General features: G+C 38.8%; 1 protein-coding gene across 1 annotated transcript in view; it reads right to left on the bottom strand.

Moving 5' to 3' along the window:
- Nucleotides 1–13,257, bottom strand: part of efna5a (ephrin-A5a) — a 62,444-nt gene extending 49,187 nt beyond the window's left edge. Inside the window, exon 1 of the mRNA XM_058415567.1 lies at nt 12,302–13,257. Within this exon, the coding sequence (XP_058271550.1) occupies nt 12,302–12,426 (125 nt within the window). The 5' untranslated portion in view covers nt 12,427–13,257. The remainder of the gene's footprint in view (nt 1–12,301) is intronic.
- Between the last annotated feature and the right edge of the window lie 4,786 nt (nt 13,258–18,043).

The following is an 18,043-nucleotide window of genomic DNA, read 5'->3' as shown; positions in this document are numbered from 1 at the left end:
CAATAAATAAAAAATTAATATAATTTATTAAATGAATTCTATGCGATTTTTTTTAAACTTTGTTGAATGGAAGTTGAGAATCTGTTTATTTGCCATGTTTATTTAAAAGAAATCAAATATATTTTATTATAAGTCTGCTGTGTTCATTTAGATGGTTTGGTTAGTGGTCACAAACCTGAACCTGAAACTTGTGTCATTATTAATAATCTTTATTACTTGAAGTTAGTTAGAGATAAGTTTAGAATGATATAGTAGAAGAAGTTTTCCTATGTGTGATATGATTTCTGTGACGAAACTTTGGCTCGACTAGGTACTGATGCAGCTACTTAGATTCACAAAAAAAATCACTTAAAATGAAATAAAAAGCAATAAATGTGAGCAGCGGTATCCAAAAAATGGTCCCAAGAGGCACATTGTTTGTATTCTTTATATGAAGTAGCCATATTTTTTGTTTGAAATCGATTCTGACAGTGGAATTACGAGCCAGTATACAGCAAGCCTTAATTAGGAAGTCTGTCCAACAGCACCATTTAATTCCACACACTGCTTTGTCATCACTGTGGTCAAGTTTCAGTTGCAGGCCAGATTGAATCAGAGGGAGGGTTTTGTGAAAGTCAGGGCGTGAGCCAGGCTTCTTTGAAGCAGGCCGATACTGACTAGCTTCTTTCTCGCCCCCATTGTTAATGAGACAAAGCCAAGGTGTTCGCTCATTAGCACCTCTTTGTAACATGACAGTGCTGACTCACCTGTACAAAGCCCCTTTAACAAAACCCACTCCATTCTTACCATCACAAAACATTATTTCCCTCTTTCTTATGACAGCGACACTTCAGTTTATTTTCAGCAAGGCCAGAGCGAGGGGAATGACATGCTGTATTGCTCGATGAAAAACGGCAAGACTCGACAGACTGCATGCTGACATGTTCCTCCGGCTCAGTGTCAGGACCTGTTACTCCAGATGCCCTCTCCTTCGGCTGCGAGTGTTTGCTGCCCGACGCACGCGATCTCCCTCTCAGCTCAGCGCTCGGCCGCCTTGCCGCTTCGCTGCACCCTCTCATCGCATTACTTCTGCTATTCTAACTTTTCCATCAATTATGCACAAGAATAACTGAGGCCAGGCCCGCACACAGGCATAAAGGAGGAGGAGGAGGAGGAGGACGAGGACGAGAAGGAGGAGGACAAGTGTGCACGCTCCCTCTACCAGCGATCCGAGTGCCAGGACGGCGGAACCGAGCAGCATGCTGGCACTTCCATCACACATGACGGTGCAAAGTTTCGGAATTTTTTACATTATATAGAAAAATTTCACACCAGTGCCCAAAGTGGGGCATCAATAATATTCCAAATTTGTCAAATATTGTGTGAGTCCTGCCAGCAAAAAATATTAAACTTGGTTTCCTGGTGTGCCTTAAAAAAAAAACAAAAAAAACACGGAGCTCTGCACAGGACACAAAATGGAGGCGAGTTAGGAAATGGCTGCTCGCGTGCGTAGCCTCATAGCTCTCTGTCCTCATAAAAGACAACCATTTGACTCCGAAAATAATAAATACTGTTTTTAATACCCCATCATATCGTCTAGCGTTAAACTGACACATGTTAATCGTAAAGATGTAAAACAGGCCCAGAAATGGAACAAAAAACTGGATAGGAAGTTGAGCCAAACGTAATACAGCACCGAGACAAAACGTCCACCCCGAAATTCCGATCATGGACGTCCTGACCTGGTTTTTCTTCTGACACTGCTCGTGAAGGCTTATTGGCTCAAACTGATCGCAAACAGTTTTTAATGCTTCATTTATCCCATAGCTGCACTCAAATCTGACAGGAGAAAATGCTTGAGTTTTCCCCTAAAGGATAATAATTCACATAAAACGCTTCGCTACAAAAATATTCTCACACAAGTTTCTGTTTATTTTTAGTTATTTTCTTCATTTTATCGAGTTAGAGCTACTTCGTTCAGAAAATCACAGTAAGAAACAGCCAGATGTTCAAGATGGCTGTTAAACAAGAGTGTACGGTCTTTCCGTAAAACCACCGAATACATGACACACACAACACAGCACTCGAGTGCAGCGGCTCGCTTTTTAATTACATTTTAATGAACTGTTTGATATAAAGTGACACCACACTTCCCTCTGAGATGTTTTAATCATAATAAAAGTCTCGCTTACAAAAATAAACTCTAAAAAAACATGCCGTCATGATGTTACTTGTCAGGAATAGCGTTTTTGCTGATTCGGCAGAAGTCAAAGATGGAGCAGAATAAAAGCCGAAGAGTTAATCTAATATCTCTACAAACACTGCTCCATGTAAGAAACCGAGAGTCCAGAAATCTGGACGTCATCAGGAGAAGACTGAAAACAATATCCTGATAGATTATGCTTACACCACCAGAGGCTTTGCATCTGTTTTGCTTCCTCCTTGATCATCACTGATCACTTTATTTAGCTAACATTCAATTCCAATACATACCAACAGTCTAGTATTATATGGCTGTTGCTATGGCAACATCTCAGCAGGTGTAATTATCTCGCTCTGGTCTTAGAGTGAGTTCATGTCAATTTGCAATTATAGCAATTATGAGCTTCATCACCTCGCGCTCAGAAGGTTGCGTCTACGGAAAAGCAAACAACGCATTACAGAGTTATCGCTAAGGTATCAGAGTCAGTAGCAGAAAGTGATCTAAAATCCTTGATAGACACAAAGCGTTAAATCCTGACTTACTCCTACATGCTGTCAAAGCTCGTAACTCGGATTTAAAAGCCAAATACATTTATTTACACGTGCTTCTAATTACAACACCCTTAAATCTTTAAATCGAGTAACAAGGGCAACCGAAAAGCATAAACACACAAGTTGTCTGAATTGTTATGGATGTTGCCATGGTTACACAGTCTGACATGCACTGATTTAGAACCATTTAGAACCAAGTTTTTGTGGATATACGATAAAGAATGTGATTAAAGAAATTAATACACACTTGCTAATCAGGCAGAAAGGAGCATACTGATTATTAGTTCTATTAGTTATATAGCGGTTATGGTATTAATAATAATAATAATAATAATAATAATAATAATAATAATAATAATAATAACAATAATAGTTTTTTTCCCTACAGGCCACTATATAAATTTGAAAAAATATCAAATACCATAAAATAATGAATCAACGCAATAGAAATGCTTAGTATTCACTCATCATTCATTCCTGAGTATTCCTATTTCCTACTTCCTGTTTCCTATGACAGGCACACAGGAACTCGACAACGAGCAGTGACGGTGTTCCTTCTGTTACTTCCTCTTGCCAAGTAGCTTAATTTTTATTAGCTTAGTCTGTCGGACAAATGCCTCCATCATTATTTCCTATTGCGATTAAATGTGCCGTAATGAAGGGCAACAAAGAGCTCTCGCTCTGCGCTTTTGCCTCAGCTGAATGTGCAGAGCGGTCGTTAGCGCACGCCGTGTTTCCCTACAATGAACATCAAGTAGGTTTAGCCAACTTTAGGATCCTTTCAAGAACTTTATCGGGGTTTTTAGAGCTTGAGGTTGATGAATATGAATGGCCAGTGAGGTTGTGGCTCAGTGGAGGAGAGACAGAAGGGTGAAGGGGTTCAGAGGAAGTGTTTTGTGTCTCTGCACAATGGGCCGATGACCTCTTAAGCCCTTTAGAGTCTCGCCGTTAATACCTTCACCCAGACCTTCAAAGGAAGCGAAGAAGCCATTTCAACACTCACATTTTAAAGAGGAACTGAAAGTATGAGCAGTTTACTGGGAGTAAACATGAAGGGATGAAAAACAGAAGAGTCCCAGGAGAGAGATGGATCACTAAGGCAACAAAACAAATCCTGCCTTTTTTTCCTCTTTAAGAAAAGAGGCTGCATTGCTACAAACAGTCTTGGGACAAATTATTTTTATTAAGCGTATGCCAGGATCCTAAAAATCACCTCCATGTTTAAGCTGATTTTTCAGATCAACTCTTTAAAAAAAAAAAAATTACACATTTAAAAAAATTATTTCTCAACCAGGAGCAACAGAGCCGCTCGCCACGTTTTTTGAAACATCCATTAAACGCCCATCTGGTGAACTGAATTATGGGATTTCCATCACTGTGGAAATGCAGCACACATGCAGTGCTCATGCAATCCTCTAATAGACAGCTGTGTTTTATTCCGCTTAATCAAACCCAGCAGTGTCAATGAGATTTCTAGGCATCCACAATAACAATATTTGTGGAATATCGCCGTGTATCAGATAACTGTTCACTGGAAAATGCATACATCTTACGATCCTGTTCGGCCATGATGGAATAAAAAGGAGGTAAGAGGTCAGGCGAGCTCTCTGTGTGACGGGTCACTGAACAGCAGGATGTGTGGTTCCCCTGCGGCTCTTTTTGACACACCGTGCAGGGATGCAGCATTAAAATGCACTGGTTTCCGGTCCAAATTTGGCAAATCGACCTTATAGACTTAAAAGGTTTTAAGTAGACCTCAGTCAGAAATCTTAATCCTAAACAAACTAAATTACTCCTGAGGAACCATTTTATGGAGGAGTGTTGTAATCACAGAAGGAGTGGAAAAACATTTAGCACAACAAACGTGATTATTTTATTACAAGAGCACGTCCCAAAGGGTTTAATTTCTTTTGACGATGTGACTGGAATTTTTTTGAGGGAAAGCTTGTCATGTTCATGAGAAACCGTACAAAGATTCCTTCCAAAAGTAAAAAAAAAAAAAGAAACATCTCATCAATGAAAAGTGGGTATATATACACATTATATATATACACACAGCTTCTTGTATAAATTGTTACTATAGAAATGATAACATCTAATCATTTTTCAGAGTTTAATATAAACCTTTTTTTTTTCCCTTACTGTCAGCACTACTGTCAGAGCTGCTGTTATAGAAACTTAATCAACACTTTTGGACTAATCAGATTGGAGAACGCTACAGAGCTGTGAAATATTGTATTGCAGTACCAAGATCACAAACTTCCAAAAACAGTAGTATGCTAAAATACGTGATGTTCAATCCTTACTTATCTTTAAATGCAAATTACTTAATAGGAAACTTGGAAATAAAATCTATATTAAGATCGATATCAAGAACATGTAACAGCGCTGCAGAGGTGGTGAAGGTTTTATTAAATTTACTAATAATGTCATGATACTCTCCGTGTCCTAATTTATCAGAATATCTATTTTGCTTTATAAAGCTAGGTCATTTTTTATTCGAATTTAGTGTAATTAAAGAAAATAATCACAAGGGATCTCAGCTAATCTGGCAACACTGACCCTGTGTCCCTTGAGAAAGTTCCAGCACTGGCAATACCACCCTGGCCCCTCACTTCCCTTTTCCTCTAGTCTATAGGGGCTGAGGCACTTCCAGACTGTTTTTTATACCCCTCCGTATGCCTACAAGCCCTGCTGTGCCCTTCCCATGTGTACAAGCGTGCATACTTCAGACCCTGGCAAAGCTCCACTAAGCCACGAACAATGGCTGCCTTTCACACAGGTTGGGCACTAGCTGGGACACCGCCGAGCTCCTAAAACCCAGTCAATATTTGGTATTTGGGTGTTTTTTTAAATCCAAGCACAACCCGGGCAGCCTCCAGGAAAGAGTCAGGAACAGGAAAGAAAAAAACGGCAGGTAAACACAGCGAACAATGTTCACGCAGACCCGAACACCACCACAGAACAGCTATCACAACACGGACTCGCCACAAACCGCAGAAAAGGGGGGAGCCTTTGTGTTTTAATTGGGGATTAAAACTGAGCTGGAACATCAAGGAAAACATTTGAGGACTTTTCAGAAGACTAAGGAGATGCAAACGAGCAGGGCTTTAAAAAGATATTTCACAGTTCTCTGAAAGCCCACTACACATGTGCTTTAAACAAGGTGTGGTTCACTAGCAGGCTATAAATCTGCGAGATTTATCAAAAAAAAGTGTTTCACATCTGTCACTCAAGAGCTTCGGAAGGAATTATCCAGGATTAAAACAGCACTGTGGAACGGAGCTGCGCTTCCCGAGATCCTTCACTCCAGCTGTTGAGTGCTTAGATCTATCTAATGGATCTCTTTGATGGCTGAAGGTATCAGCTTCCATGGAACCACATATACAAACACCCTGAAGATTAAGACTGGAATTTAATACTGATTCTCCACTGATCCATCCCTGAAGCAATAAATAAACAAGGTCCGTTGTCAATACTGGATTATTTCCTTGCAAAGGGGGAAAAATCCCTGTAGCAATTTGCCTAACAGAATAAATCAATCAGAAATCTAGGATTACTTTAACGACATATCTAACTTATGAAGTATACAACTGTTTTCTGTTTTTTTTTGTAAATCAGGGTGGAAGAAGTGAGTCAGAAAAAATAATAGACTTTTTTTTTCTCAGAACACAATTCTCAAGCCAATGTGAAAATGAAGCAGGAGGCTTTGGAGGAAAAACTTGAATTGACCCAAATTTTGTAATTGCAAGTGGCCCTGACCGACCGCTTTCCTAACAGCCCCGAAACCCTGTGAGAGTGTAATGTGGAGAAGGAGGGGAAGGATGGAGGGAGGGAGAGAGGGAGGTAGGAGGGGAGGGAGGCTTCTCGCATCTGAATGGCTTGGAGCTTAAACACATTTTTGCATTAAAACTAAAGCAGCATTTCCTTTCAAAAGCCCCTAAAGAATTTCAGCATGAGGTGTGATCACAAGGCTCATTTTTTAATGTCGAACAAAATGCAAAATGTTGGACAAATACACAGTGTATTATTTTGCAGTGTGAGTAAAATCAATTTGGGGACTTTTTGTTCTTTTATGGATTTAAACAAACCAGCAAACTTCCTGCAAAAGCACATCACACTACACTACACTATAGTGAAGTGTGGTACAGCAAGAAAATACATCACATACACAATATCACAATATCGTGGTAGATTATTCTGCTCAGGAGAGATGACAAGAGCCTCTATAGGTTTAGGTTTTTCAGAAAAATGTCAAGTCAAGTTTTACAGGATCAAGTTAAGAATAAAAATTTCTGTGTCGTGTTGCTAAAAGGAAGATTATTGAAAATTGGGGCTGCAACTGAAAGTCCCCAAGTGTTTTTCATTCATCTCATAACACTGCAATTTTTCAAGGATTCCAATTAATTAAAAATAAAATCATACTTTTAATCCATTTACAGCTACGTTTAATGTTGGTTCGTTCCTCGTATTACTTATGTTACAGTAGATATCAATGTACAGTCTTTCCTTTACTAGCATCTCCTTCTTCTCTAAAATAACAAAAAGTAAATTTCATCTTCCAGCCACACTGAAAGCACGAAATCCGCAGTCTTTATGACTTTTCCAATTCAGGGGGAAAAAAAACAGTCAGCGTTCCCTGTTACCAAACACTGACACTGGAGATTCCTTCCATAAATGCCAGATAAACGTACTGTATAAAATAAAACAGCATTTTCTTACCATTTGTATGAATGTGAATGAAATCCAACCCCACTGGCATTGATCATAAAGACTGAAACAATTAAGTGCATCTGTTTCTTTAAAACATCATTAAACATATTAAAAGTCGAATTAAAACTCTTCTGATGCACATCATCGCATTCAGCCACCAAACAGACGCATTAATATTTCACAGCATGCCTGGCTAAATCTTGGATTTGATCTCTTGTAACACTCTTTCTAATGCCTGTAATTTGTGCACATTAATGAGCTACGTTCAAAGATGCAGCTGCTACAGATCTGCTAAAGGGTTGGATGGAAGGCGGAAAAGTCATGATACAAGAATTTTAATCCAAAACGCTCAATAATTAGAGATCAAAACATTGCATCGTCCACACTTTTACTTTTTTTTTTCAAACTGTTCACTCTTTCTGAGAAGGGTTTAATGGCATGCTGATAGCATGGAGCAATAGAGTCAGTGGCTCTTGATGACGATTTCCGAGGAGAAGACGTGATTCCTTTCGGCTGGGGATATGACTGACGGATGGCCAGATTCAGGGCCCCAAGGTCATGACAGACAGCACTGCTACATTATTCAGCTCAGCCAGATTTGGATTAGGCCACTGGGTGAGCGCATGAATGCGAATGAGAGACACTCATTTAGAGTAGCTCATTTATTTACCAGAGGGGCCTCATTGTGCCAAGACAAAACTCAGGCAGGGTGCCACTAACACACACACACACACACAGCACCCCTGTGCGTGCACAGCCTCAGAGACAAGGTTTGCCCCGAGGTTACACCCTAACCAGGGCCCTGAGTTGCTTGGTTGATGGTTAACACAGACCCCGATGCTGTTAGGGCTAAATGCGCGAGCTCGGCGTGCGCCCCTCTCATGAGCAAACCCCCGGCCGGGCCACACCACTGCTCAGGGCCGCTCCGGGCCTCTGCCTTTGTGTTCGCCCAGCATGGGGCGCAGGGCGCTGAAGGAGCCCCATGGCAACTGAGCAAGAAACCTGGGAATGGGGAAGAGCTCGTTTCAGAAACAAACCATGGACTCCTGCAAAGAGCTGTGAACACTACGGCTGCCAGTTTCAATGCATTCTCAGGGCCAAACTTTTCTAAAAAAAAAAAAAGAAGAAAAAAAAAAAAAAGGATGGGATAGTTACGGACTTATATAATCCTTCTACAAGCAAACTTTTTAGCAGGCAGGAACCCGTTAACTGCAAAACAAATTTCACAGATTTTGACTTTCAAGTATTAGCCTCATTATTTAAATGTGATGCAATAAAATTTCTGCTATTTATAAGAGCCATAAAGGTTTTTTTTATTTTTTTTTTATTCATGAACATTCCACCGATCCTACTTCATTTATCGGCAACTTGTTTTAGAGTTACTGAGGTTTGGATTAAATCCATTCAATTTAACAGACCAGTCAAACATGCTAATAAATCTAAAAAATAAAAAAAATCAATGAATATAATGACTTTGATCATAACTGCTTGTGATTTTCATCACTGCAACTAAATGAATAATCACAGAAACCACTGGCTCTGCTTCATGGACCCCACTTTGAGAAAAACTGCTCTCTAGTCCTACATTTCAATGGATTCGGCACATTTTGATGCCTTATAAATGAGACCTGAAAGTAGGATTTTCTCCCAAAAGTGTTGTTCACTTTTTTAGGCAGCATTTATTTGATGTTAACATTTGGAATTTGCTGGCATTTTTTCACATATCATTTCAGGATTCAAAACTTTGTCATGAATAAATATGAACAGATCAGTGAGTAACAATTTGTACAACATTAATTGGTATGAAAAGTCACAAACATTGAGGTTAACGGCAGGATTAGTGCTTTTGTTTTAGTTTTTTAAAGACTTACTTAAATACTTTAAGTTAATAAGATAAAAAAAAATTTAAATGCAGTTTGTAATGTTAGACAAAACTTTCGGAAAACTTTACCTTTACCTCTAGAACTGGAGACTCCTTCCCCAAATACCTAAATACTAAAGAAACACTTCCTTAAAGAAAACTTTACCATAATTAATACCAAAACTCTAAAAAGATTTTATTCATTAAATCAGAAGATTGTTTTTATCCTATGTTTTTTTTAATTAACATTTCTTTAGAACTATCTGATACATCTTCCGTATAGAAACAATAGCGACTTTTCAACCTGGTCTCACTTTTTTTACTTTTAGAAGTCATATAAAATGAAACCCAACTTTATTATAGTCATCTAGCTAAATTTCATCACATTTTGTTCTGTAATTCAGTGTACAAGGAAACAGTTCTGGAAATGTCTTATCTGAGTAAGACACATGCAATGCTTCTAGAAATTTGTCCCAAATAAGGACTCATAGGGAAAAGTTTTGACGTTACTGGACTCTATATTTCAGCAGCACAGACACTGCCCTCAAAACCTGCTTGTCTCTGCAGACTCCACTATATTTAAAGTGAATAATAACTCTATTATACAGTTTAAATATTACAATATAGTGTGTAACTCAACATCAGAACATAGCAACTTTAGGAAAAAAAAAAGAAACAACAGCATTTCACTGAGATTTACAGAAGCACAGGGCTCGATGCTAACATTTTTCAGGACTGTGGAATCATTGTAAAAGCTACTGCTGCGTAGACGCCCTGTTTGTCATTATTTTTCATTTCAGCTAACGAGCTTAAGATGGAAATAATCCTGACTGAGCTACTTGACTTTGCATATGGAAAAACACTGTTAGATGACATCACACATGACATCATCAGATCCAAAAATATTTCAAATCTCATTCAATAATATCCAGTGTTTTACCAAAACCACAGCATATCACATGAGGGTGATTCTATATTCATTTACACAGGCACTCTGATATAACTAAAAAGTGGATAATTAAATTGTCACAAGAAGGACTTTCCAGTTGGGTCAATTAATAAAACCAAATGAATATGTTTCTAAAATTATATATATATATATTGATAAATTAACCTTAATGTACCTGAGGGCAACAAAGCCTAAACATAATCTCACAGCTTCTATAAAGCAAAACAGCTGTACCATGTTTAAAACGCCCTAAACATGATGGTTTTAATGATGTTTTTATTTCACAGCCACATAGAAAGTTATTTATTTGAAATCAAAAAAGTCACATTTGTCATATAAACCATTTCCAACATCATATAGCCTGCTCATGGTCCATAAAAATTTAGTCAATAAACAAAAAATGTACTCTGGCGTATTTCACATCATCACACTGACCTATTATTTTAAAGATCCATGAAAAGTACGGATTTCTTTTCTGACAGCAGATCTGAGCTGCCATGTATCATTAAATATACTTTCAGGTTTTTGTTTAAAGTACTGAACTGGCTTTTTAATATACATCAATTTGTTACAGGGGTGTAGTATTATAAAGAGTGCATGGTTTATATATCTAAATGGAGGAATAATGTTGAGGAACATCATTAGGGTTATAATTAGTCTTTAATGAACCGATGATAGTGTCTTACATATTTACATATACATAAAAGCATATTTACATTCTACCTGGCTGCATTAGAACAACAATACTGTCAGTGAGGAATCTAGGGATGTGTGTATATGTGTGTGTGTGTGTGTGTGTGTGTGTGTGTGTGTGTGTGTGTGTGTGCTTGTGTCGAACCAAAATAAGACTCTATGCTATTTAAATTAAAAGGTTTTGGTTAATTTAATTTAATAACCCTAACTGACCCCAGTGTTACTCACAACAAATTACAATCCAATCACTCATTATTTTATTTTCTTAGCTAATTTGCTCAGTTATTTTTTTAGACCATGATGAAATGGTGAAATGCTCTACGGCACTCTTAGATTTTCATAATACACCGGGTATTCTTAAAATATCTTCAAGGATCATCCAATATTTCTACCACATCTGCTTGTCTTTACAAAGTATCTTCAGATGTACCGAGTTCTCTCCACCATGCGACCGCTTGTCATCAGAAATGTGTGAATGTAAATAATTGTGTAAATATAGTCTGCAGTGCCTAAAGGGACCTTGTTTCAAGGTTCAAACACTGTCAGGAGAAGACTGTATAGCAGTTACATAGTAAGGTACAATAGATTGGATGGAAATGTTCTATCAGAGGTAAGATACAACTTTTCAAAGGTAACGGCATTACTCTGTAATTATATTCATCTCAGTAAAGGTATTAAAGATTTAGCCTTCACTTTGTACCTTAAAAGCCAGATTCGACTTTTTCCCCCCTAAACACTGGGATAACAGTGTGATAAAAGCGGTGTATAACATAAAAAGAAAAAAAAACCTGCTGTAAATGAAGTCTTTATAAAAGTCCAGTTGATATTGGAAAATATAACATAAGTGCATAAGTCGAGGTGAAGATGTTTTAGATGTTATTTAGGCCTTGACGCTGATTTTGAAGACAGAATGGAGCCTGGACATAACAAGATGTCCAAAAAAGTAACTCTAAAAAGCTTTCTGGTGGCATTTTAAAAGCCCTTTCAGAAAACATAAATGTCTGTTTGTTTGTTTATTTGTTTGTTTTAAAGGATATCCAAAGATTCCTGCACTCAGAAACACCAAATATTCGTGCTTTTAGTAGAGTTCACATATTTATACCTTTAGAAATAATTTAAGGTGCATCATTACACAAGGGACACTTTACTCTAAAATCTAATTAAAGATAAAACACTTTTGTGCATGAGAATAATATACAAAAGATGCTCCAGCCCAGGAGTGTTTGGCATCATTTTTTGTCAGAGTGTAGTGGAATCTTTTTTTTTCAGTGTGTTAAAAATTCGTTGCATGAGCAAGGTTAACTCCTTTAACCCAAACCCTAATGTGTATTTGCGTTTCCGCGTGCACTCACCGGGGATTCGTGCGGTTCCAGTAGACAGCGTATCGGTCAGCTACGGCTTTAGCGGCTGGTTCTTCACCCAACACCGACACCCACACTAACACAGCCCCGATCAGCAGCGTCCCCACCGGAGCCATCTCCAACAACCTCAAGCGCGCAGCACAGTCCTGAATCGGGCACGCGGTACCGGGGTCTGTCCGGGGGCACGAGCTCCAGGTGTAAAAACAAAAAAATAAACACCGGCAGCCAACTCACATGTGATCCTTGATGAACACTTCCACAGGTCTGTGCATAAACTGTTCCCTCTCTGAAGATGTCCAAGAGCTGTTACAGTGCCAAAGGAGAACTGTGGATTTATTAAAGCACCGCTGCAGCGACTGCGCGTGCCGGCTTTCAGTCTGTAGTCCGGGCGGAGTGGAAGCGCATCCCTTCTAGGAGCAGTTACCGGAGAAACAAGAAATACAAAATCCACCCAAATCAACAAATAAAAGCTGTTCACAGTCCCTGTTTTTACAATCCTTTATACTTCCTTGTTCCCTCGCCGACAAACTGTTTTGCACGATTTTTTTATACTGCACCTTCTCACGAATGAAAGTTCAGAATTAAAACATGTCACATCCGTGCATGCATGAGCAACACACATACACACACACACATATGCAGGAGATCACGAGGGCAGAGTGAGGGTGAGCTGCTCCTGCGTTTCTGCTCTGGTCCTCTTTCAAAGCGCAGTTTCGCTCTCCGCGTCGCCTCCAAACTGAACGAGAAACAAATGAGAGAACCGCAAACACACAGAAGGCAAAGCGCTGAGTTACGCAGGCGTAAAAACAGCCCCGAGTCGTACTGAGCAACACTGCCTTTACAGATCCTGAAACGCGTAAAGTTACTGAATCGGAGCTGCGGTACAGAGAAACTGCGTGACGCGCAGCACCGGAGCTGGTCGGAGTGAAGCGCCGAGCGCGTGAAAGCCACGAGAGAGAGAGAGAGAGAGAGAGAGAGAGAGAGAGAGAGAGAGAGAGAGCAGGAGGGAGGGGGCGCCCTTTAGGCCTTATTGGCCTGCATTTCAGAATTATCTCGCTTTCAAACCCACTGAAGAGGGAATGACTGCGTCTTACGCAGAGTTACACAGAACCTAGAAACCTAGAATGAAGTAAATTCAGGATAAAATGAAAAGGTAGAGGATAAAGAAAATAAAACAGCAATGAGAATACGTACTACAAATAAAGAAACAGTAATGAAATGATTTGTGAATTGGCGAAATGTAGTTTTACTAGTGTCCCTCTGGTGGATCACTCAAACCAGTGATTTGCAAAAGCCTGATGATAATTTGAAACTTTTTTTGTTATTTAATGTAGATTTCTCTCTCTCTCTCTCTCTCTCTCTCTCTTTCTCTTTCTCTTTCTCTTTCTCTTTCTCTCTCTCACACACACACACACACACACACACACTAGCTCTCTATGTATGTAAGTAAGACACTAGAGGTGAGTTTTGCTGTTGTCCATAGAAAAGTGTTAATATTGACCTAGCTGGTTAAAATAATCACATTAGCGCATTAGACATATTAGCTTTCTTCTAGCTAGGTGTCCATTTTCAACCTTGGTCTAGCTCACAGCTTGGAACAAGAGACATAATAATGTGTTTACATGTGTCTCTCTGTGTTTCTTGTTGAAAGCACAAAGTCAGTGGAGTGTCACATGATTTCCCGATGCTCACGTATGTTTTTCTAGGTTCTCCAGTTTACTCACACTGTCCAAAAATATGCAGATCAGTGGCCTGACTTGTTAATGCCCATAGGTGTGAATGTGTGTGTTCATGCAGCCCTGCGATGGACTGGCAACTAGTCGGGGTACTGACGGGGAATGAATGAATGGACAAACCAACAAACAAATGAATGAATTAATGAATGAATTTATTTATTAATTAATTTGACAGCAATTACTACTTTTTAAATCTATTTGTATTATTTTTTAATATTACAGAAAATATCAAGTAAAAAGAAACCAAACAAACAATTTAATAAATCAATAAATCTAAATAAATAAATATGAACTAAACGAGAAAAAAATCAACCATTACTTTCAGATAGTACACTTTGTGAAACCTTGTCAAGAAAGTCTTTAGCACATACAGTATTTCTACATTTTCTACAGTCTATATTTTCAAGATAATATATCAGAACCTGTCTGAAATCTTACTAGAACATACTAAAAATACTAGAAAATGTTCACTGTTAGTAAATGCACAGTTTTTCTGTTCCTCTCTAACCCTGTCAGTAGATTAAGCTAATATGGAATGCACACTCTGTAAGACAAGTAGGTCAAAAGCAATAACCATTACCAAAATCCAGATTTATCTTTAGATGTGTTCTTTTTTTACACACAGGTAGTCCACATGTTGTATCACTGAGCTGAAAATTGTGATTAAACCAGATCTTATCACTTCCTTCCACCAGAGTTGTAACACAGCACTGAAACTGACACCTCCAGGTGTGTTTGGGGTCTGAGAAGCCCACACACGGCCCGCAGTGGAGCCTGAAGAAAAGCATGCACATATATCTGTGTGTGTGTGTGTGTTTGTGTTGGTAACCTCTCAGAAATCTCCCTCTCTCACACACACACACACACACACAAAAGCTGCAGGCTGTACTCTCATTTACAGTAGTAAAAGCTGTCACGCTGACTAAATGCCCAGATTGACATGAGCTTCCAGTAAAACATATAAAGCACAGCTGCTTCAGGAAAAGGAGGACACATGGACCACTCTGTCTACGGGGGACAGAGAGCATGACTTACAATTAAGAGATCTCACCTCCATTCAGATGATACTGTCATTCAAACCCAGCAACCTGGTTTATTTTATTGGACTTTAAATCCTGACAAGCATGACTAAAATAAATATATGTCATGATGACATGGCCCACATACTATACCAACCCCACCCCCACGCCACTGTGGAGTTGGTACACTCCATCCCTAATCAATAGTCTATACAGAGTTCTGTTTGGGGTGGATAGAAGCTGTGCTTCAGCTGTTCAATGTGAATCTAGTGAATAATTCAGGCCATGATTCTCTCTGGCCTTGTCAACAAGGGGCTAAATAACATCACACCATAAAGCAGGTGTCTTTAAATGTGTCTAAAGCACACATACAGTGATTTTATCTGTGCAGGTCACTAGTCGATGTTCTGTGAAGTCACCAGTAGGTGGTCCTACTACTGGTTGCTATAGTAATAATGTTTATCAGTGGGGGGCACAGCTATCATCATCTCATTCCAGATGAAGGAGAAGCAGTGTGTCTTCACTCCCGTTGGTAGTCTCCGCACCATGTCGCTTCACCTTTGCATATAGTTCAATATAGTTTTCTCAACATTGTCACACCGCTTGACACGCCCGCATCTAGTCAGCAGCGGTTGCTGTCAATCATGTTGCCGGAATTCGCCAGTTCTCACTTAAAATGGAGGATCTCTGGTCTCTAGGTTACTGCAAGTCACTGTGTGTGTGAGTCTGGTGCTTGCCCAGGGAACACTTTGGCACCTGGATGGGACACTGGTCCATCGCAAGTAATCATTCACACACTCAATCACACCTAAGGGCAGCTTTGCATAGACATTATGCCTTTCTGCATGTTTTTGGACAGAGAAAGAACCTGAGGGAAAACTACATGACAGTAACCTGAACCCATGACCCTGGGGCGGTAGGCAGCTATGTTCTTGAATGTAACACAGTGCCACCTCTCTGTAAAGTTTTATTCAAAAACAATTAGACACTTTTTAACTTAATACAGAATATCCATCCGTCCATCCATTGTCTATACCCGCTTTATTCCTAATTAGGGTCACGGGGGTCTGCTGGAGCCTATCCCAGCGCACATTGGGCGAAAGGCAGGGGTACACCCTGGACAGGTCTAATACAGAATATCTAAGACTAAAAATACATTTAATCCACAGGCACTATAATGGGAAAATCTAACATTAAACTGAAATACCACATAATCCCAACAATGGTTGCTGTGTAAGGAATAAAACATACCTTGTCATGCGGTTATGGGAAAATAATCAACAGTGAGGTGGTGTGATAAATCAGAGTTCTAGTTATCACCCTGAATTTCTTTCCTTATAATAGCATGTGTTTTATTCCTACTATACTACAGCCATTTGACAAAACTAACAAGGTTTAATTTATTGAAGTATGACTTATAGTACAGTTTATAAATACGTTTAAGGTCACTTCAAAATAAACCAAAACTCTGTTGATGTTTGCATGAAAAACAAATTGAGAAACCACAAGGATTAAACTCCTCCTGAAGACTGAAGACTTTCTAATAAAAAACACAACGCTCTGACTGTTTCAAAGTGCTGACACTGGAGACTCCTTTCATAAACCTTAAATTGATTACAATATCAATTGGAAACATGATCTTTGCACTGATTACACACTGTTATTCAGCTTGTGATGAGCTGTTACTATGGTAACAGTAACGTATTTGACAGTGTGAATTACTGAAAACTTGTGATTTGCAGCTGTACTACTGTCAGAAAATGAATCAACACCTTCTAACCAATCAAAATCCAGAATTCAACAGTGATGTGACATTAAATGTTATGAACATTTCATAGATTCATGATGTTGTTAAAAATGTGATGCATTGCCATAAGATTCAAGCAGGAAGTAGCTTTCCTCATGTAAACATTTATAGCAATGGCATAAAATTGTTGACTGAATGAAGATGATGTGGAATTTCACCTCTAGCAACATGAACAATTACAAATCTAAAGCAAAACCTTGGTTAGATTTGTGACTGGTGGGAAAAAGTCTATTTTGTCTACCAGAAACCGCAGATCGCTTCATCTCACCCCAGGGTCTCGCCTCTGTCTCATTTCCATCTACTGATGTAGGCCTACAGTGCACAAGACAAAGGGGTCTTTATTTAGACAGAGGAGTCTGAAGAAAAAAAAAAGCCATCTCTTCCTTTTCTCATATACAAATGCAGATTGGAGCTAGAAGCAAATGTCTGAGGTGGATATTATAGGCTGGGGAAATAAAGGAGATTATGAGTGCATTGAAAGCGTTTCTCCATTTACAGCAGTATTGATATGCAACAATAGCAGTTGTCATGAGACACCCAGTTCATTTGTACCGTAAAGGACACTGCTCCAGAGTCTCATTCCATTAGTGAGGGATAAGCTGGAGGTAATCACATAATAACTGCACAATTTGAGTCTTTAAAAACATTTCACATTCCCCGATGAGTTTCTTTCAAAGAAAATACTTTCCCAAATGCAATTATTGCAAAAAAATAATACAATACATACATAATACAAATAATAATATGCATAGACAGCTTCTTGAGCAGATTTGTAAAGACAGCTGTGCTAATCTGAAATAATGTGATGCTATTAGTAATAAAATAATAATGCTCAAGTTTAAGATCTTCGAGCTATAACATTTTTGTGGAGTATTTAAAGGAATAGTTTGGGTAATTAGAAAAAAAATGAAACCAAGCAACCAAATAAATAAATAAATAAATAAATAAATAAATAAAGCCCTGTTTGGTGTTTGTTTTTGCAGTTCCACATTGGTGCTACATGTAACTAGCATGTAACAGAAGTCTATCTCACTCCCCATAAGTGATTTGCATAAACATGAACCTCAAGCCACATTCAGCTGTTGTGATACATGATTTAGAATTTAAATCATCATCTCTAACCACAAACACAACCTTGAAAGTGTGATTTTCCTGATGTGCAAGATCGTTA

The sequence above is a fragment of the Hemibagrus wyckioides genome, linkage group LG18 (assembly GCF_019097595.1).
Source record: "Hemibagrus wyckioides isolate EC202008001 linkage group LG18, SWU_Hwy_1.0, whole genome shotgun sequence".
Classification (NCBI taxonomy): Eukaryota; Metazoa; Chordata; class Actinopteri; order Siluriformes; family Bagridae; genus Hemibagrus; species Hemibagrus wyckioides.
The sequence above is the reverse complement of the archived record's forward strand: the minus strand, read 5'-3'. Positions and strand labels throughout refer to the sequence as shown.